Source organism: Chiloscyllium plagiosum, chromosome 27 (assembly GCF_004010195.1).
Source record: "Chiloscyllium plagiosum isolate BGI_BamShark_2017 chromosome 27, ASM401019v2, whole genome shotgun sequence".
NCBI lineage: Eukaryota > Metazoa > Chordata > Chondrichthyes > Orectolobiformes > Hemiscylliidae > Chiloscyllium > Chiloscyllium plagiosum.
In genome coordinates this window covers 15,466,710-15,488,810 of record NC_057736.1, presented here as the reverse complement: position 1 = coordinate 15,488,810, position 22,101 = coordinate 15,466,710, and the positions used below count along the sequence as shown (strand labels likewise).

Genomic DNA, 22,101 nt, shown 5'->3' with positions numbered 1-22,101 from the left:
CCCACTGTTCATTGAAAACTTCATCTTCAACACACTGAGCTTTTCCAGCAATTTCTGTTTTTGTTTCTGATTTACAGCATCCATAGTACTTTTCATGAAGATTTCATGTTTGTGACTTTGGGAGCTTTGGATAGAGCCCAGCTTTGATTCCCCATACCCCCCACCCTTCCCCAAGCCCCAAAAAAGCCTGACAGAGGCCAGCTCCTGCTAACCCTCAGACTGCTCAGTGCCCAGCCTAGTCTCCCTGAGCCTGGGAGGGGGCAGGCAGCAGCCCCGCTGGTTGTGAGGTGTTGGGAGATTAACAGCTTCTCATTGCTGCCTGTTAATGATGGACGGGGTGGGAAAGTATGCCAGGAGGGTGACAGACTGGAGCCAGCCCCCTCTCTCTCTGCTGACTGCACTCTGTTTTGCCTGACACTGTCCCTGCTGCTTCCTGCAGGGGTGGGGGGGGGGGGGGGCCTGGAGCTGCGACCCAAGGCCAGCATTTGGCCCCCTCCCCACAATGTTGACACAACCACTGACTTTATCGCAGGGGCAAGACACCCAGCTGGCAGCCTATCCCTTTCCACAGTGAGTCTGCGGGGAGGCCAGGCTCTGGATAAAAAGGACAGGGAAGCAGACAGGGTCATTCCGATTCCCACCTGATCCCAGGAAAGGAGCAGCAGCAGCGGTAGCGGCTGGGGAAATCAGCACCACATCCAGCATTGATCCCAGGCATCAATCCCAGATGGAGGGGAATACAGTGTCAGGAGCCCGGAGCCGGCTGTGCTGCTGCCTGCACGATCCCAGTGCTCAGCAGCCAGGAGGGCTGAGGTAGGATTCCCAGCGCCACCGACAGGGAAACCGGGAGCGTTTTAGTTTCGGGGTGCTAGCATCGAGCGAACTGCAGATGAAATGGGGGCTCAGCGCTGAGTTTAACACTCTAACCCAAAGTTACCCACTGCAAGCTTCCTGTTCCTCTCTCTGAGCTGTGGGTGGTGTCTGGGAGCAGTGCTATATATACATTGTATATATACACATATAGACACAGTCTGTTCAGTGAGATGTAATAATTACTCGGGATCCCCACGTCTTCCCGGAGTCCTCACTCAAGAGAGTTTCGTGTCCAAGTTTCTGATGACACCAAGTTGACAGGGCGCCCTGAGAGAGACAGTGAGCAGAATTTAAAAAAAATGGCAGGCGGCGTTCAGTGTATGGAAGCATAAAATAACAACAAATCAGGTATTTTCTTTAATGGCTAGAGACCATTGGAGGAGCAGAGAGGGTTGGGCGTGTTACACATTACTGTAAACTCGAGCACTGGTACAGAAAGTAATCAAAAGTAATAAAGATGATCCTTATCTCAAGAGGATGATGTACAAAAGGGGGCAAGTGATGCTGCAGGGACCCATTCCGAGTCGTGGGGGTAGCAGCTCAGTTGCCCTTGAAAGAGTTTATCCAAATTCACCAGAATTACGCCAGGCTTTCCTGGGTTACGTTGAGAGGTCAGGTTTCATAGCCTTGCGTCGTATTTTCCTTAGCTTAATGCGGTTGAAGGGTGACCCGATCAAAGGATTTTACAAAATGTGAACCACTATGGGAGTCCAGAACAATCTTAAAACCAGAGTTGTTATTCAGGAGGGAAATCAAAAAGGACTGTCTGGAATCCTCACTCTCAAAAAGTTGGGGGGAGAGGTCCACTGGAGTTTCTGTGGGGATGGTATCAAAGGATATGGAGCAAGACCAGGTAAATGGAGCTGAGGTGCAGAATAGTGACAAACTATCTGAGTGAGAGAATAGTCTCTATGGGCTCAGTGGCCTACTAATGTTTATCTCTCCTGTAAGTGTCATTACCCAAGGTACATGCAGAGACATATCCAGCGGGAATCAATTAAGAATAACAAACAGGAAAGCTGGCTGATTTCCCTCTTGAGTACTAAATCCAGTGCTAGCACTTCCAAATGGAAAACATTCCAACTCCAGACAGAGATTTAAGCCATGAAACCCCTATTAACTACTCTGGTTACCTCAGCTCTTACCAACTGAACCATCAGTGAACTGAAGTTACAAAGCAGTTTGACTCTGGTGATATGATAGAGAATAGTCTGTCATGGGACAAATGCTGTTTGCTATACCAGTGACGTGTTACAGCCCCAATAGACAGAGTTATGCTCATTGGGGATCAGCAACAAACCATTGTTTACATGAGGAGCCAATCTCCAGCTGGTGTCTGTGTACAGCAACAGCTTCCTGGGAGGAAGCATTGCGCCTGCCCTGTTGATGTGTGCAACTTATGGATATGAAGGGAATAGTCAATGTAGTCTATAGCCTTCTCAAACCTGAGGATGACTTAAAGCAATTTACATCCAAAGAAGTAGTGTTGGCATGCAATCATTTCATTTCTGTAACGTAGGAGATTAATTTGTGTTGCAGACGTTTCGTCCCCTGTCTAGGTGACATCCTCAGTGCTTGGGAACGCTTCTGTGATGTTTCCTCCGGCATTTATAGTGGTTTGTCTCTGCCGCTTCCGGTTGTCAGTTCCAGCTGTCCGTTGCAGTGGTCGGTATATTGGGTTCAGGTCGATGTGCTTATTGATTGAATCTGCAGATGAGTGCCATGCCTCTAGGAATTCCCTGGCTGTTCTCTGTTTGGCTTGTCCTATAATAGTAGTGTTGTCCCAGTCGAATTCATGTTGCTTGTCATCTGCGTGTGTGGCTACTAAGGATAGCTGGTCGTGTCATCTCGTGGCTAGTTGGTGTTCATGGATGCGGATCATTAGCTGTCTTCCTGTTTGTCCTGTTTGTACAAATTCCCATGCAAGGACTGCACAAAACACTACATAGGACAAACAGGAAGACAGCTAACGATCCGCATCCATGAACACCAACTAGCCATGAAACGACACGACCAGCTACCCTGAGTAGCCACACACGCAGATGACAAGCAACATGAGTTCAACTGGGACAACACTACTATTATAGGACAAGCCAAACAGAGAACAGCCAGGGAATTCCTAGAGGCATGGCACTCATCCACAGATTCAATCAATAAGCACATCGATCTGGACCCAATATACCGACTACTGCAACGGACAGCTGGAACTGACAACCGGAAGCGGCAGAGACAAACCACTATAAATGCAGGAGGAAACATCACAGAAGCGCTTCACAGGAGGCTTCCAAACACTGAGGATTTCACCTAGACAGGGGACGAAACGTCTGCAACACAAATTCCCAACTCGGCGAACAGAACCACAACAACGAGCACCCGAGCTACAAATCTTCTCACAAACTTTGTAGGAGATTAAATTAAGCACGGCGTGCTCCAGACACAGGAATGTGAGAATGAAGAGATATTCAGTCTCTGTGTTGTTGGTTAATATTCAGGACACCAGGAAGAACTCTCCAGCTTCTTTGCAAAATGATAACATCTCACCTAAACAACAGCACCTCTGCATAGACTTCCCTTAATCTTCCCACTTGGTGAGCCAGACTGGGTTATAGACTTGAACCTATGAGTTCAAGTCAAAGGCTAGAGTGCAACCCACTGAGCGACAGACAAAGGTTAGGGGTAGCTCAGACTCAGAACGTGTTGATAATTTAGGAGCCCAGCCACGCAAGCTTTCTCTAACAGATAGTTGAAGGGGAAGATGGTGGTGCTAGGTTCAATTCCCAACACGGCAGATGGTGGAATTTCATTTCAGTTAATAAATTTGCAATTATAAAGTTTGTCTCATGATATTGATAAGGACAGATTTAATTGATTGTTGTTTAAAACCCACCCATTTCACTAATGTCCATTAGGCAGTCTGCCATCCTCCCTCTTATATATGACTCTGGACCTACCAAAATGTGGTTGACTCTTAACTGCCCTTTGAAATACCTGAGCAAGCCCTTTAGTTCAAGAACAAATTGGGACAGGAAACAAATGCCAGTATTGCCAATGAAGCCCCACATCCCGTGAGAGCATAAAGAGGTAATAAGGAAGACAACACTGAAGTAGAGTTTACAAGCTTCTGATTGTCCTGATTTCTCCAAACTTGCTGTCCCTGCTTCCTTAACCCAGTTGGTTGTGTTTCTATTAACAGTGCCGGCAGTGTTTGGAGACCATGGTTAGTCACACCCAAAGATATTGCAAGGGAACAACAAAGACAGATGATAACAGTAAGTTTGGTTCAACAATTCTCTCTCTCTCTCCATTAACCAGTGTGTTGCTGTCACAACTCTGGGTTTAACACTGGCCTCTTCCAATGTTTTGTCTTTTTGTTTGTTGAGAAAGTGAGGTCTGCAGATGCTGGAGATCAGAGCTGAAAATGTGTTGCTGGAGTCAGGCAGCATCCAGGGAACAGGAGAATCGACGTTTCAGGCATAAGCCCTTCTTCAGGAATGGGTTTCCTGAAGAAGGGCTTATGCCCGAAACGTCGATTCTCCTGTTCCCTGGATGCTGCCTGACCTGCTATGCTGTTCCAGCAACACATTTTCCTTTCTGTTTGTTGTTCAATTACAACTTCCAACCCTCAAATGCCTCACCCTCCAGTGATAATTCTTCATAATGAATAGTGAACATTGGTGGATTCTTGGCCAGAAAGGGTCTCACGGCTGAGTCAGACTCTGCTGTCAGCTGATGGGCCTGGTGATGAAGAGTGGGAGTCCTCATGTTGTTCACACTGCAGTTCACAGTGACCAGCACTAACTAGAAGCCCTGGCTATGCTGCTACGCAGTAGGTAGTGGCTGTGAGAAAGGTACTCTTTCCTCCTTCAATACCCATTGCTAGCTCTACTCAAATCCCAAACACACATGAGTTTTTAGATTAGATTACTTACAGTGTGGAAACAGGCCCTTCGGCCCAACAAGTCCACACCGACCCGCCGAAGCGCAACCCACCCATTCCCCTACATTTACCCCTTTTACCTAACACTACGGGCAATTTAGCATGGCCAATTCACCTGACCTGCACATCTTTGGACTGTGGGAGGAAACCGGAGCACCTGGAGGAAACCCACGCAGACACGGGGAGAATGTGCAAACTCCACACAGTCAGTCGCCTGAGTCGGGAATTGAACCCGGGTCTCTGGCGCTGTGAGGCAGCAGTGCTAACCACTGTGCCACCGTGCCGCCCAACAGGAACTCTCATGTGGGCATCTCCTTATAACACAGCTCATAAACTCAGGGAGAATGGCTGTGTGCTGCTCAGTATGGGTATGTGATGCCCTGTGTGAGTGTGCAATAACTTGTATCTTGCCCCAGATTGATATCTTCACTGTATTAGAACCTTAGGTGTCTCTAAGACTATGAAGTGAAGACGAAGAATGTGGTTCTGAAAAAGAACCATATTCGCCTTAAAGAGTCACTGTTTCTGTCCTCACAGATGCTGCCAGATTTGCTGAGTGTTTCCAGCACTTATTGTTTTTAGTGTAAAGAATGTGGTATTTATTCCAGCCCCAAAATCCTCACCTTTCTGTTGCAGCTGAATGTCTCCGAGAGCGAGCGAACTCAGCATACACTTAGCGGAGATAAAGTCCCAGCATTTCGACATCCGGTCAAGTAAGTACACCATGGGAATTTAATTGTGTTGCTGATTTTCAGGAGGAGGGAACTGTGAGCAATAAATATCTGATGAGCATGTATTTGGTGTCCAGTTTAAACATGATGGGCTTCGGTGACCAGGGGACCTTGTTATTCCAAACCCTTACATTCTCTCTTTCCGCACCAGAATAACACTCTCACTGGGACATGAGGCCTACACACGCTGATCCTCTGTACCTCATCCAATCAGTCGCCCTTCCTGCCTGACCTAAGACACTGAGGCTTTGAGTATCAACTTGGTGAGGCCCATCCTAGTAGAACTGCAATGTTAGATCTAGCTGTGACCTCAATGATTGACTACAGCAAGGTTTCAGTATTGGTCAGGGGCAAACCCACCGATCCTATGGCTTTGGTGGGAGAGGGATGGGGGCATGTTTAAACTGCCCCATCCCAAGTGAACTGACTTGCAATGTCAATTGAAACATGTGGTGAAGGATCAAGATTTTGTCAAGACGCATATTTTGGAAATATCATTCCAACAATCCTCAAGTCAGTTTGTAATGGGCAATTTCTGCAGTAGGACTGTTATTTCTGAGTTTGGGAGTGTGGGGAGAGGGAAGCTTTTTTCTGTATTTATAATTACATTGTTGTTTGTGAAATCTTGCAATGCATAAACAGGTTGCCATGTTTCTGCCAATGCAACAATGGCTACACACTCTAAAAATGTAAATAAACACTTTGAGACATCTCAAAGTTGTGAAAAGTGCTATTTAAATGCAAATATTTTTAAAGTTTGTTGTACTCAAAGTGCGCAGTTTGACAATAAGAGCCTGAAGTGGAAAATGAACATTTCCCTGCCACTTCATCTTCTTCAGGACAAAACAAATGCATACAAGGGTGACAGTCATCTGCATCTGCAGCCCTTCACTTTTCAAAAGTAACCTGCATTTCAGAAGCACTTTTAACATGAACAATGACTTTAATGAGAGACAAAAGAGACAGCAGCAAACCTGATCTTTGGTCAGGTGATCAAATGTTTGATCTGAGAGCTGGTTTTAAGGAGAATTACAATGTAAGAGGAACAGACAGAAGGATCTGGTGAGGAAATTCCTGAGCACGTGATCATAGCCACTAAAGGTGGTTGAAGGGATGGAGGAAGATGGGGAAGAGAGTGAGAAAGAGAGAAGGTTAGACAAGAAGAAGTGAAGATAGGAAGGTGGGAAGTAAGGAAGGATTCTGGGAAGGCAGGAGGGACAGATAGAGAATGTTATATGTTCTGTCACACTCTGGGCTCAAAATGCCAAAGCATCATTGAGTATATTTCTTTCAACTCTCCAAGCAGCTGAGAGGCTAATCAGTTGTTAATCAGCACGTGATCGCAGTTCAACAGTAAATGTGCCACCCTCCATGCCCATTTTCATAGCAATTTGTTCCTATTTCTTTATGAATAGTGTAACAATATAACAGAGGGAGAAATAATGAGGGAAAAAGGGAGAGGGAAGGAAGGACGCAGGGAGAAGGGAAAGCTGAGATGGAGGGAAGGACAAAGGAGCAACATGAGAGTGAAGGTTGGGGTGGGACAAAGAAGGAGATAGCAGGTGGGGAGGGGGAAGAGATGGAGAAATGTGCAAGGGACCAGTATCAGAGAAGCTCAGGATTTCAGTGCAGCTGGGAAGCAGTAAAGAGAGAGTGTGTATGAGGATGAGAGTTTTAACTTGAAAGTGTCTGAGGGTATGGAACAGAGAACAACTAATGAGGAACCTCTCCTGGTTTACCAGCTCCTATCATCAGAAATGAAAATGTGGCCAGATCAGAGAGTGTGGAACACTGAAACACTATTCTCCCTTCTTTTTCACAGACTTCTGTGGCCAAAATCTAAACAGTTTGATTATTTATACGAAGATGCAGCTCATCTCTTGGCGAATTTCCCGGTGCAGGCAACAATCTCATTTTATCAGGAGAGTGATAGCGAATCAGAGAATGAAGATGAGAGTTAATCTGAGACAGGATCCATTGTGCAAGCACACTAATGTTTACTGCAATTGTGGATATGTAGTTGATGCAATACATATAGGGTCTTATCAGCTGAGAGTTATTGATCTCTATTCTGTATATTTACATATTAATTTATAATTAAACTTTAAATGTATTAGTTTTTTTATTTATTAAGATTGAACTAATTTTGAAAATTAAAGTTTTTATCACATATGTGTCTTTAGGATTTGTTAAACTGTTTAAATGTAAACTGGAAGTAAGGGTAATACTTAGCCTGAACTGGAACAATAGAAAATTAGCCACAGTTCCCAACCTTTAGATGTTGCCCATGATTCCTGTTGCAGAATGAATGAAGTAGGGGTCAGTAGAACTGCAAATGAAGAGTGATCTGAAACTGGTTACCGATTCACTAGAACCCATTTTATACAATCACGGAATTAAATGGCAAGCTGCGTGCATTGGAAGTGCAAACAGCAATCAGCTATGATGCTGTTTACAGCCATAAAGCAAGTACCTAGGACTGACGGGTGAAGATAATCCATTGGGTTGGGAGAGGTACAGGAGAGTCACCAGAGAATTACATCCCAACCGGTCAGAGAATCAGTTACAAAAGAAAACCGAAATCAGCTCCATAAAACCTAAAATTGAAATGTGGCTGTCCAGCACCACCTTGTGGCAGGATAGTATATCACATCCAAACGCGGTTGAGTGAAACACATTTTGCCACTTCTCCACCGTTAGGTTTAGTATTAAGTCTTGTAGAAGGTGCCTCCAGAACCATAACGAGTTGCTATAGTTGCAGCCTTAAGGCTTTCTGTAACATGTACCCGTTCAAAAGCTGCAGGGTATCCTGTTTGTGCAGGGCTGCTTCTCAGCCAGCACTGACTGAAGACACTTTGATTTAAGACTAAAGCATTCAGATTAAACTACAAACCAAAAGGTGGAAGTGCAGAAGTTCAACCAAAGCCTGAATGTTAATTAAATGAGAAACTCAATCTGACAATTAATGATCGGACTATACAACACAAGTAAAACGTTTGTTAAATTTCTAAAAAACAAAATGACATGAAGGACTATAAAGTATGTTTTAACATTCAAAAGCTAGTGTTTGACTAAAGCCCCAAAGATGGCTCTTGATCTTTTTAAGCCCATCAATATATATGTTCTGCTAAACTGATTCCAGAGTCTCCCAGTCTGCTACTGAATCATTTTCTAATGATGCCATCAGTTCTGTTCCCAAATAGCTTATTCAGTTGGCACTGACAGTTTCAGATCGGCGAAGTAATTGAGGTAGACAGAGACTGAAGGGCCTAGGGAGACACTGTAATCGCTTCCTGTAACATCCCCAGTAGTAACTGAAAGTGCTTAGTGGAGAAAAGGGGAAATTATTCACATGCTTTGTGCTCACTGGAAATAGAGAAGGAGAACATTACAGGGAAAGACAGTGACTGAGGGAATGAAAGAATTTAAAGGAATAATGAGAAAAAGAGAAAGTGAGAGCTGAGAGAGAGAAAATAATGGCCAGGAAGAGAGACTGAAGAAACTGGAATCTAGTCAGAGCCAAGGTATTTAGAATTGTATCTTTAGGAGCAGTGGGAAAAGTACTGGAGAGTTAAGAAAATAATCGTCTGAATATTAATTCAAATTAAAAGCCACTATCCCACACCCCAACCTCAATCAGATCACCACTCACCATCTATAACCATGATACTATTTAATTATTAGTGTTATGGACAGGCCAGACACCCTCAAATTATTTTAAGAAGGTAGCCTTGACCCTATCTTTTTCTTGTTATAAAGGCAAATATGAAGTGCTATGTTCCAGACACAATTCGACTTGTCAAACTACTCCAGGTTAAGCAAAACACAATTTATTCAAACACTATGGTTAAAATACAATCAAAGAAAGAAGAGTTTAGATTACCATCTTTATTGGAAAACTTAACAGAATGATAGATACAATATCCATTTCCATAATAGTGACATCCCATAAATACACCCTGTGGCAAAAAGGCAAATTCACATGCAATCCAGCAGCCTAGGAAGGGAACCCTCAGCTTTTGGCCCTTTATCAAGCGGGAGAAAAATAGCTTCCACTTCTTCAAGCATACAACAACAACTGCTGAAAGCTTACTAAAACTTCTTGATCTGTGAGAGCTTGACCACACCCACTCAGGCTGCTTCAATTGTTCCAACTTAAAAAAAACCACCCAAGACACACCCGTTTTCCAATCTCTTTCAAAAAGAACAGAACACACCTCTTAAAGCCACAGCATTGTCTTGTTAAGCCGCTCTGTTTTTGGTGTAATCCTGGATACAACTTTGGAAGAATACAGTTGTGTTGCACTGAGGTTTGAACAGAATAATGTAACACTTAGGGAGGAAATAAGCAACCAGGATTCCAAACAAGCTGAGCAGAGCAGCCAGAGCCTGGGCCAAGGGGAGATACTGCCTGAAGCCAGAGGCAATGACGAGAATGCAGCAAGACCAGGAGGCAATGTACAGTACCATGCTGAAGGAAATACACTTTGCTTCATTGTAATTCTTTGGCAAATCTTTTCCCAAGAAAGCAAAGACAAAACAGAGGCAACCCAGCAGCCCATTGTACAGAAAGCCCGACAGGAAAATTGAGAGATCGTTGTCAGTAGTGCAGAGTAGAAATATTTCCTTTTGAGAAAGGTTATAATTAGACACTGTCACTATTGGTTCTTGGACCATCCATACAGAACAGTTGATAGCTGAAATGGATGTACTTGCAAACACAAACACATACAGTCCATTATATTTAACCCAGTAATCATAGGCTTTAGGCAACTTGGTGGCCATTTTAAATATACAGACTATTTGGAAGGATCTGACAAAAATACATGCCAGACAGACTGTGAAGCTCACAGTAAAGAGGGGCCACCTCACTCTGCAAATGAAATTGTTTGGCTTTCCAATGAAGAGGAACACACTGCAGCAACCAGAAGCCAAGGTGAAAAGCATTAGGAAACATAGCCTCCCTCCTGCTGCCTTGACAACCGGAGTGTTGAGGTGAATGACAAAGACAAGAGTAATGCCGACCATTGTTAAAAATCCAGCACTGGCCATCACTGACAATGCAATGGAAATATTGCTACCCCACTGCAGATAAACCACAGCCCGATCGTAGCAAGTCAAACTCTTCTCTGGTGACCACTGCTGCAAGGAACAGTTAACACATTCTGTAAAACAACAACAACTGGTTAGAGTGTCCACTAGTGGCTGCCCCCTCCCTGTGAAATAAACCACATTTAATAAAAGCTTGCTTTATGAAAGAAGAATTAATGCCATCATTGCACCAGCAGCTAGTTACTTTCCAGATCTGTCTCTTTAATTTCTTCATATAGCTATTAGTCATTATTTCAAATGATATAATTTCATTTCAAACACACTTTGCAGAACATCACATGTGCCTGAGTAGTTTCTGAACTGTAAGCTGTTCACTGACTGCCCCAGGTGCTGTTTTCAGATACCACCTCTGTCAGCATGGGGTATGTTGTGCTCATGTCGCTGGAATCATCTGGGAATGCCTTGAATGGATTCACTGCCACCAAACCTTCTTATTGGCATTTGGCTGAATTACTAATGCCAAGCAGTTCAAGAGGACAGCCCACCACCACCTTTTCAAGGGCACCTAGAATAAGGTAATAAATGCTGGTCTGGCCAACAATACCCATGCCCTGTGGATGAATTTTAAAAAAAGTGAGGAAGAGTGCCCAAACACAATCTTCAGCAGGAGGCAGGCTCTATCTTGATAAACAGAACAGGTTTATTATATAGTATTTAGTAGTGAGGACATTACATCTGAGAAAATAACAGTCCTTTCTAAGACCCCAGGCTATACCTAAGAATATGTACCCTACTACTACTGAAATATTCTACTATACAACTGAACAATGTGAACACTGGTTAGTTACTGCCAGAAACACTCCTTTATTTGCTAATGGGTGGAGCTTAATATCATATCAGTTAACTCTTTTGGATCTTAACTTCCTTATGCAACACCAAGGAGTATTAGTCTGGGTAAATGTCTGAATTCCCAAGCACCTTTGATTTCATTCACATGGGAGAAGTTGTAATTGGTTGATCCCATTTCTTCAGCTGTTGCAAGGGCACTCAAATTTCCTAGGCTATCCATGGCATACACACCAACATCTTTGACATAAATCATACCAGATGACATACAACTGTGCTTGCCAAATCTTTTCTGACTGAGACTCCATTTTAAGGCATGTAAGTTGTAGCCATCCCTCAATGATCGTGAGGAGGCAGCTGTGAAAATGGAGGTCTATTAGAGCAGGGGCACAACTGTATCAAAACTCCATGGCAGCAATTGCTACCTCAGACTCATGACCCCAGCATTTTACCTTGTGACCTGAACCCCACTTGGGGAAGCCTTGGGTTTCAATGATAGCACAAACACAAGTATCAACCAGGAGGGGGAGTTATGCAGAGCAGGCAGGTGTCTCATAAAACAAACAGCAGCATAGAAAGGAGAAGTAGGCCATTCGGCCCATCAAGCCTGCACTACCATTCAACAAGATCATGGCTGATCCTCTATCGCAACGCCATACTCCCACATTCTCCCATACTCCTTGACACATGTACTTACTGGAAGTCTATCCATTTCTTTCTGAAACATATTCGTGACTTTGCCTTCACAGCCTTCTGTGGTAGAGAATTCCATAGGTGCCCCACCCTTTGATAAGACCACACGCTTTAGGAGGCATAGAAGCAGAAGTAGGTCATTCAGCTAACTAAGACTGCTCCACCATTCAATCATGACTGATCTTATCATTCTCAACTCTACCTTTCTGCCTTTACTCCATAACCTTCAAGTCCTTTAGCGACTAAAAATCTGTCTTAGCCAATGTAACACAATTATTTAAAAAGGGAAAGGGACAAAAAAACAGGGCAGTTAGCTTAACATCTGTTACCGGGAAAATGTTAGAGTCTATTATAAACGATGTAAGAGCAAAGCATTTAAAAATACATAACATAATCAGGCAGGGCCAGCATGGCTTCAGGAAGGGGAAATTGTCCCTGACAAGTTTACCAAAATTCTTTGAGGAGCTAATAAACAGGATAGACAAAAGGGCACCAGCAGAACATAATAGACTCAAATGTTTTCCCAATGACAGACGTTAAGCTAACCAGTTGCCCCTTTTTGTGTCACTCTCACATTTTGAGCAAGGGTATTAGATTGGTAGTTTTTTTAATCTTCTGGGACTTTTCCAAAATCTAAAGATTCTTCAAAAACTATTACACAGACTGCAAATATGGGATTGATTGATGGCGTGTTTTCATTATTTCTGCTGTTTTTCTGTTTTTCCACAGCCTGTCCACATTGTCCATCCTGGACACATGTTGGGATACAGCCCTAAAGTATGAGGACTTTGTGGATGCAGCCCTAATACACGGATACGTTTTTGATGGAGCCTTACCGTAGCGACCCCTGTTGGAGTGTAGCCCTACAACAAAGGCAAGTTCAGGTAGAACCCTAGAGTACGACTTGTGTTGGGATGCAGTCTCCAGTAACAAATTTGGTTGGCGATTCTTTGACATGAACATAATGTTGAGACTGGGTAAAGGAAGTCAACTCTTACCAGCCCACATAAGGTTATATTCCCATTGAGGGTTAGTGGGCGGCAACCAGGAGTCAGGACACATACTCCCCCAAACAGCATTACACCATCAACAGTGCTGCCAAATATCTGAAATCAGCCACTCAGCAAAGCTTGGGAATAAATCTTGGGATCTTCCTGGTATGTTGCCATAATATGGGGAATTCTGTTTTTCTTTAAAAAATGCCTTTGGATCTTTAACAGTCACCCAAATGTTAGGATTAATTGGATGGTTTAACATCTCACTAGGAAGAGGTATCTCTGACAGCACAGCTATTCATCTTTTCTGTGTTACGATTTTCTGACTAAAGTGAGAGTATCTCAGCAGAGCCAAACTGATTCAGCCAACTTTGTAGAGTCACCACAAGTGACTGCTGTGGTTCTTCCTTTTAGCTCTGCACCTCTAATACATTTTACCATTGCACTGTTACTTCATGAAGGCATGCCCTTTTCTAAAGCTTCTGCAGGTCTCAGTAGAATTGTGGAGTTGGACTCACCATCATTGATTTCAAAGGTTCCTGCAGGACAATCTATGCAGACAAAGCAGCAACTGTGAAAGGTGTCCCGTTTTTTCCACTGGCCTGGATCACATTCCCTGGAGCAATTTGACATCGGGACCTGTGTAAACAAATTAACAGATATACATAGCTTGGCAATCTGTCTTATTTCACCATCACCTCACAAGAAGTTAGGATTCAGTTCAATGCTTATTCCTTCATTCACTGCCAATTTGTTTTTAACACCAATTGAGGAGGAAGGATACAGTATGCACTCTGCCAGCTGACGATTTGCTGTCTGGCCTACTCTGGCTGGTCGTTTTCCTGGAGGCTTTATCAGATGATCTCCTTGCTGTCAAAAGCACTGGCCCAGGACTCACAGTACTGGCCATCCCACATGTTCATCCTCACAACAAGAAGTAAAATCGTACATCCTATAGAGCACAATGGTTCAAGAAGGTGGGTTACCACCACCTCTTCATGGACATTTAGAGATGGGCAATTAATTCTGACCTTGGAGTGATGCCCACAACCAATGAACAAAGTAAACAAAAAAAAACACACATCACTACTAATGATAGCAAAATGTAGGGTATGTAGGTTAGTTTGATCTTAGAGTAGGATAAAAGGTCAGCACAACATCAAGGGTCAAAGGGCCTGTACTGGTTTGTTCTGTTCATTACCCATTTGAAAGATTCTTGATTGTCAGACATTTTACCCAGCCACATGTTTTTGTAATGAATAAGCAAAAATGGCCAAATAAAAAGAAAACAAATTACACGTAAAGTTTTTTTGTTACCATGGATTTCCTTCAGGGATGATTGCAGAAAAGCCTTGAAGATTAATCTTCAAACCATAATGCTCACTAATCCCCTCAACAGTCCCCTTCAGTCCTCTCATTCCCTGCAACCCCCAGTTTCTCTTCTGGCTTGTGTTTATGATGTTCTCTCCATCCTCTTCAGCATTTACTGTGACAGCTTTCTGCCCACAACAGTTTGTTCAACATTATCTGGCCTTGAGGAGCAGTTCTCCCATTTCCTGATTGATGTTTATTACCCGCTCTGAATGTTGCTACGAAGTTTTTATTACATTAATGAGCCTGGATAGATAGATACTGCGATATCGGAGTTGGAGGAGAAGCATCGTTACCCATTACTGTACGGGAAGAGAAGCAAATAGAGACTGGACTGATAATTGGCAATAAGAAAAAAAATGTAAACTGAAGTTAATATTTGTGAACTGCAGAATCCATGCTTATGTTTTGGGGTTAGAGATGAAAGATTATGCTCTCTAAATTTTAAGAACTCCATAACTAAAGGGATACTTTACCAAACCTGTTGGAGAATTCCATTTGATTAGAGATTCATTGATGATCAGTCGACCTGGGTTGGGTCTGTAGGATCCAATCACTTTCATGGGGCTGCTTTCATTTTGTGTGTCCCACGCAATGATTTCATAGCCCATTGGAGGGTTTCCGTTTTCATCAAAATATATCAGGTTATTGTGCAGAGTGAAATTTACTTTTTTCAATCCCTCCAGCAACTGAAAGAAAAGTGGAATTGTTAGTGAGACAAACCTCATCCTCTCCACCAGCCAGGCACCAACTAATGAGTAGAGGATTATCTCCAGGACTCTGCTGAATCCATGTGTGTGTGTGTGTGAATGGATGGCAGCTTATGTATATCCACCTGTACTGATGTGTCTGTGTACACGTTATGTGTCTACATGAGTACTTACATGCAAAAGTACAAAATTAATAGGCAGGAAACAAGCAGTTATTCCATCAAGCCCTATCCCACACTTATTATATCATCAGAGCTAAATACTTTTTCATTCCACTTTCACCCTTACCATGCATTCCTCCCCAGTCATTTTAAACTCTTTGGAGAAGCAAAGAAAAAGAGGGGCAAGAAAGAGATAATAAGAATATTATCACAGCATATGCGATTGGTTGCCGGCCTGTGCATGTTTGTACACATATATCTGTCTATGTATGTGAAAATGTCTTTATGTCCATGTGCAAACATCCATGTGTCTCACTGTGTGCTCAAACACATATATATGTCTGTATGTGTCATGCCTAGACAGAAATGTGCTGATGTATATCTGTGTCTTCAGTCATACACACGTTTGTGTGTCTAGAGCCCAAATCTCTTTCACAATTGGTGATTTAATTTTGAAAATAGTGACTTGCATGACAAAATTTTAATGTTAGTAACTGATTTGTGTTCACCAATCCAAACAGAGTTGAGCAAGCGATTACTGACCAGTGATTCCAGTTGGAGTGAGTATGATTTCATAACTGGCTCCATTAGAAGACATCCTGTTGACACACACTTTTCAGACTCACAGTCTGACACTTGAGAGTGTAGTGGCTATGCCCCTGAACTAATAATCTAGAGCACATGAGTTCAAATCCCATATCTCAGGTATTCTGAAGAAGAGTCAAATTGGACATGAAATATTAATTCTTTTTCGCTGTCTGTAAGTGCTGCCAGACCTGTTAAGTTTCTTCAGCATTTTTATTTTAGATTTCCTGCATCTGCAATATTTTGCTTTTATTTGATAGTTTAAATCCAACCTTCAATATATGAATTGCAATTCAACTTTAAAATCAGAAAGTAAAGCTTTGGTATCAGTGAAAGTGACTGTGCTACTATCAGACTGATCAAAATAATAAACAGCTCAACGAATACACTTTTAAGAAGGAAATCTTCCTTTCTTATCTGATCTCAGTTTATATGTAATCTAGTCCCAAAAACTTATGATCGATTCTTAATCACATTATCAAATAGTGGAGAAAGGTTCGCTCTTGATTCATTTTCCTTCCTAATAGTACTATGGGAATACCTTCACCATAAGCATTGTAGTGATTCAAGATTTGGCGCATCGTGAACTTCTCAAGGACAATCAGAGATGGACAATAAAATGCCAGTCTTGCAAGTGATGCCCAGATAAAGATAATGATTTTTTTAAAAGAAGCCACAGAGGTTGACAATTCCTCAGAATGAAAATCCGAGCCAGGATGTGAGCTTTCTATGAGTGAACGGAGAAAGACAGAGAGAGCTGGGATTTTTTTTCAACAGTAATTTAACTTAGTTAACATAAAATACTAACCTGAGATTGTAAGAATGCTCTAGGCTTGTCACAGGATCCTGAGTGGCAATTCAGGACTTGATGCAGAGCATGAGCCACAGCATACATGGCAGCATAGACATTAAACGAGATGCTCCATACTGAAGATCCTAGCAAGGCCTGAACAGTGGCAGAAGTGAAATATTGACACTCACTGCATAGCTGGGCACAGTTCTCTTGCCTGTTCACTTTACTGTTTTCTGTTTCCTTCACTGAGATTAAATGTTTCTGATTGATTGCTGGACTTTGGGTAGCCATTGATTTAATTAGAAATTCTCCAAAACCTGGCATTTGACCCGGCTTGACACCAATGCTCAGGAATGTGCCAGTTGTTTTAGCTTTCAGTATATCTGATGCTGTTATATTTCCAAAAGATGACTCGCTTAAAATCCAGATTTTCCCTGTGACATTTACCTCAACTGCTGCTTGAAAGAATGCTCTGGCATAAAGTTGACTAGCAAACAGGATGATCACGTTGGCTTCACTGAGACTCATGTACGTGATCATGTTGATGATTTCTTGCTTTAATCCTGGATCGTGGATTAAGCCCTGGAAAGCCACACAGATCTGTCTCTCAGAAGCTAACTCTACCACCCTCCGTTTTCCATTCTGTCCATATTGATTGTCACTTGCAATAACTGAGATCCAGTTCCAGCCAAACCTCTGGATCAATAGAACCATTGCTTCTGCTTGTTTCAAATCACTTGGAATAGTCCGGAAAAATGATGGATATTGCACTTTGTCACTCAGCTCATCACTTGAGGCACCAAAGCTGACCTGCAATGGAAAATCAGAGCAACTTAAACTTTTGAAGTCTGGGAATAAGGCTAGAGTCAATGATGTACTCAGTCTCTATAACCAATATTTTCGATGGTCAATGACAGTAACACATTTCTTAGATCTCAGCTGGAGTATTGTGTATTCCTGAGGGTTCCACAATACAGCAACAATGTGAATATATTGGAGAGAGTGTGGGAGCAATTTACAAGAATGGTTCCAGGAATGAGAAACCTCAGCTTTGAGGATAAATTGAAGAAGTTAGCGTTGTTCACCTTGAAGAGAAGAAGGCTGAGAGGAGATTTGATGGACATTTTCAAAATCATAATCCAGCTGGAAAGAATAGATAGGAAGAAGCTGTTCCTGCTTGCAAAAGAAACAAGAAGAAGAGGGCAAAGATTTTAAGTGATGTACAAAAGGAGCAAGGGTGATATGGGAACAAACATTTTCATACAGCAAGTAGTTAGGATATGGAATGCATTGCTTGAAAGTGTGGTGGGGGCAGGTTCAGTTGAGAACTTTGGATGATTGTTTGGATAGATTTGGTGTACAAGGGTATAGGAAGAAAGCAGGAAACTGGCAATAGGCATTGAAGCTCACTTGAAGAGCTAGTGCAAGCAGATTGGCCAAATGGCCTCCTTCTGCTTAATTCTGTGATCATTAGCTTATTGTAGATCTTATCATAAGTCAGCAGTAAGTTGGCTCCATAGGCCCATGGTAGATTTATGAGTATAGACTTATAAGTGTACACAAATCAAAAACTTGCATAATTTAGGATGCGATATTACCTAACCAAGAACACTAGTGCAGTACGGAAGGAGGTGCTGCATTGCTGTAAATGATGCTCCAGGAGTGCCTGGCATTCAATAGGTCAGAAGTTCATGTCCAAATATTTCATGCCACTCTGGGAAAAGCAGGAAAATCTCCCAATGTCCTGGTCAACATTTCTCCTCAACCAACACCACCAAACCACCAGGTTAACTGTTCGTTCCTCTCACGGCTGCTCTGGTCACCTGTTAGCCAGGTTTAAAGGCACTGAAACGGACTCATATAAATAACCACACTACAAAATAATCATCAAACACGAGATGCTTGGGTGATGTGCCTCAGACTTAAAGGCATAAGGTTAGTGATTTTCACTGACATTAAAGATTTTGCAAGGAGGCACAAGCAGAAGTACCAACGTAATGTAAATCTCCATGTTGATAAAGGAGTTAGAATATTGCAAAGGATACCTGGAGGCTCAGTAAAAAACAGATTGACAATTAAAATACCTCTTAGTGCTTTTTGAGGACGCTGCACAATACCTTATTGAGCAGCTGCTGCAGGTCACAGTGAATGAAAATGTTGTTGAGATGCCAGGCAAGTTAAATATTGATCACGGTGAGATATGTGAAGGCTGATTATAGTTGCAGCCTCCAAGTCAGAAAGTAAGGGGTCGGGAGAGAGGTGGTGGTGGAAATTTGTGGCACAGTGGTAGTGTCCTTACCCGTGAACCAGAAGATCTAGGTCCAAGTTCTACCTGCTCCAGGGATATGTCATGACATTTTTTGAAGAGGTTAATTAAAATATCTATAAGTTCAAAGGAGCAGATTGAATGAGGGAACTAAGGTGGCAATTGTGGAGGAAGGGCCATAATCTTCCATTTCTTTTTAGATACAGTAGGTGGTGTCAGAGGACTGGAGTACTGCAAATCTTGCATACTTGTTATACAAAAAAGGTGTCAGGATAGCTCCAGAATCTGAAGGTCAGGGCCCAGGGCTGGAAGTCCAGGCCAGGAGCAGGACTAGGTCCTGTGATTCCTGTCCCTCCCCCTGCTACAGGCTACTCATTTGAATATTGGTGGTGCAAAAACCTTTAGAAATGATAACCTTGGGCCAAATAAACATTGTGGGTTTATTCAGCCAGAACAGATATTTGGTTAGTTTCTTAATTTATTTTAATTGAACTTATTTTTCTAATCAGCAATGCCATCACACACCTCTGGAGCAGGTGCGATTTGGACTCCAGCTTCCTGGTCCGGGGATAGGGGCACTACCAGTGCACCACAAGACCTTTGTGAATCATTTCTTTTTTTTGGAGCAGGTGGAACTTGAATCCAGGTCTCCTAGTCCAGGAGTGGGGACACTACCCCAAGGGCCCTGCTTTAGTTTCTTTCTCCCTTTTTAAGTCACAATAGTGCCCTTTGTTTTCTTTCTTTTCCCACAAATCATCCATGGTTTCATGTACATATGTATATAATATATATCATATTTGTTTTAATATATAGCAAGAAGAAAAAATATACTTGTGTGTCGAGACTATATATATATATATATATATGTTTGCCACCACCTGGAAAACACCGATATGGCCAAGCGTATTAACAAGCAAGGAGAAAGTGAGGTCTGCAGATGCTGGAGATCAAAGTTGAAACTTTATTGCTGGAACAGCACAGCAGGTCAGGCAGCATCCAGGGAACAGGAGATTCGACGTTTCGGGCACAGGCCCTTCTTCAATAGGCACAGGCCTATTAACAAGCAAATCCTGTTAAGGCAGTGTGGACATTAAAAAAAATATGAGTGGAGTTCAAGGGGGAAACAGTACAGATTTGTTAAATACACATCATGTTCGATTAATTTGAGTGAGTTTTTGATGAGCTATCTGAGATGTTAATGATGGTGATGTGGCTGATATCATGTACATTGACTTCCAAAAGACATTTTAATAAAGTTCCACGTAAAGGACTTGTCAGCAATGTCAAAATGAATTGAGTAAAAGGAACAGTGACAGCATGGATATAAAGTTATCTGAAAGATGGGAACCAGAGGATAACGCTGAACAAATATTTTTTCAGGCTGGAGGAAGCTGTACGATGAGACCCCTGACGGCTTTGTGTTGAACTCACTGATTTTGTTGACAAATGTAAATGGCAAAGGCTTGTGTGTATTGTATTGCCACAATTTACAGATGACTCAAAACTTGCACGTATTGTGATCTGTGAGGAGGAGACTGATGGACTTCAAGGAGATGTTGATGTGAGCGGACAAGTGGCTAATGAGAATGCAGTGAAGTGCAAAGTGATATGTTTTGATATGCAGCATGAGGAGAGATAATATAAATTAAAGGATGCAATTCCAAAAAGGGTGCAGGAACAGAGAGATCAAGAGGGGCGTATGTGCACAAATTGTTGAAAGGCACAGCAGGTGGAAAAGGCAGTTAAAAAGTTAACACATCGAGTACAACAGAAGGAAGTTGCAATGAGGTTTTCTAATTCAGTGGTTAAGCCTCAGCTGGAGCATTTTGTCCAATTCTGAGTGTTGCATTTTAGGAAGGATGAGAAGGTAATAGAGGGTACACAAAAGGTTTATGAGAGTGGTTTCAGTGATGAGGGTACTTTTTATGTGGATGGTTTAGAGAACTTGAAATGCTGTCTTTAGTGAAGAGATAATTGAATTGAGTTTTGATGTTTTGTTCAAAATCATGAAAGAATGAAGCAGATTAGATTAATCATCTGTGGTTAACAAGAAAACACAAAGATAAAATCAAACTTAAAAGACATGTATTTGTGCTAAGACAAGTGGCAGGTCAGAAAATTGATCAGAGAACAAAAAACAGCAAGCAGTGATAAAAAAAATTCATAAGAAGGGAAATATTAGAATATGAGATAAAGCTTGTCAGTAATATAAAATCAGACAGTAAGAGCTTCTTAAATATTATAGAAATATAAGACTTTTTAAAAAGTGAGCTCTGATCCTATAGGAAATGAGACTGGAGAATTAATAATGGAAAGAAAGTAAATGACAAATGAATTGAGCAGGTATTTTGCATTTGTCTTCACTACAGATGATCAATTAACATCCCAGAAGCAGCAACAAACCTGGAAATTGAAGGGAGCCAGGAGCTCAAGAAAATCTCAACTACTAGAGAAGTGGAGTTGAGTAAATTGTTGGAGCTATGGGCCGACAAGTACCCAGGTCCAGATGGACATCATCTCAGAGTCTTTAAAGAAGTGGCTAGTGTAATAGTTGGTGCATTGTTTTAATTTTCCAAAACATTGATTCAAGGATGGTCCCATTAGAGTGGGAGAAAGTAAATTCAGAGGAAACTCACTTATCCGAATACCAATTATCTGAAAATTGGTTATCCAAAGGAGATCTTGAGGTCCCGATGGAAACATTACATCAAAGACGTGTTTCCAACAATGATCGCATCTTTTGTTTACAATAATTAAATAGGCACCGTCTCCAAATGACTGACCTCCTGGCCTCTCTCTCCCCCCACACTTTCCCTGGAGTTCTACCCCACCTCCCTTCCCAGATAATCTCTCCAACATTGTCCTTTACAGGGCAGAGGTGGAACCAGTCAAAACGTTGCAGTAAAATGTTGTGTGTGTGTGCTATTTGGAGACTTACCCCACAAAGGCTACTGCAGCAGTCCTGTTGTTGGTGTCCAGTCCAGTTTCCCCGGAGATGGGACAAGTGCCTATGGGGTTGGGGGGGGTGGTGTTGGATGGGATTGGGGGCAGGGGGTGGCGTTGCATGGGGTTGGGAGCAGGTTGGGCG

The 22,101-nt window shown here is 42.3% G+C and overlaps 2 protein-coding genes across 2 annotated transcripts in view; one reads left to right on the top strand and one right to left on the bottom strand.

Annotated features, from left to right (window-relative positions):
• The first annotated feature begins 406 nt into the window (after positions 1-406).
• Positions 407-7,507, top strand: LOC122563421 (protein ripply1-like). The gene is made up of 4 exons (XM_043717164.1): positions 407-813; positions 4,067-4,142; positions 5,447-5,523; positions 7,364-7,507. Exons 1-4 carry the CDS (start codon positions 728-730, stop codon positions 7,500-7,502), a joined length of 378 nt encoding a protein of 125 aa, XP_043573099.1. The 5' UTR covers positions 407-727; the 3' UTR covers positions 7,503-7,507.
• Positions 7,508-9,503: 1,996 nt separating this feature from the next.
• The window catches only part of LOC122563378 (taste receptor type 1 member 1-like), a 20,515-nt gene continuing 7,917 nt past the window's right edge, over positions 9,504-22,101 (bottom strand). The window contains exons 3-6 of the mRNA XM_043717119.1: positions 16,763-17,557; positions 14,975-15,187; positions 13,646-13,766; positions 9,504-10,706 (exon numbers count right to left, since the gene is read on the bottom strand). Of these exons, the coding sequence (XP_043573054.1) occupies positions 9,784-10,706; positions 13,646-13,766; positions 14,975-15,187; positions 16,763-17,557 (2,052 nt within the window). The 3' untranslated portion in view covers positions 9,504-9,783. The remainder of the gene's footprint in view (positions 10,707-13,645; positions 13,767-14,974; positions 15,188-16,762; positions 17,558-22,101) is intronic.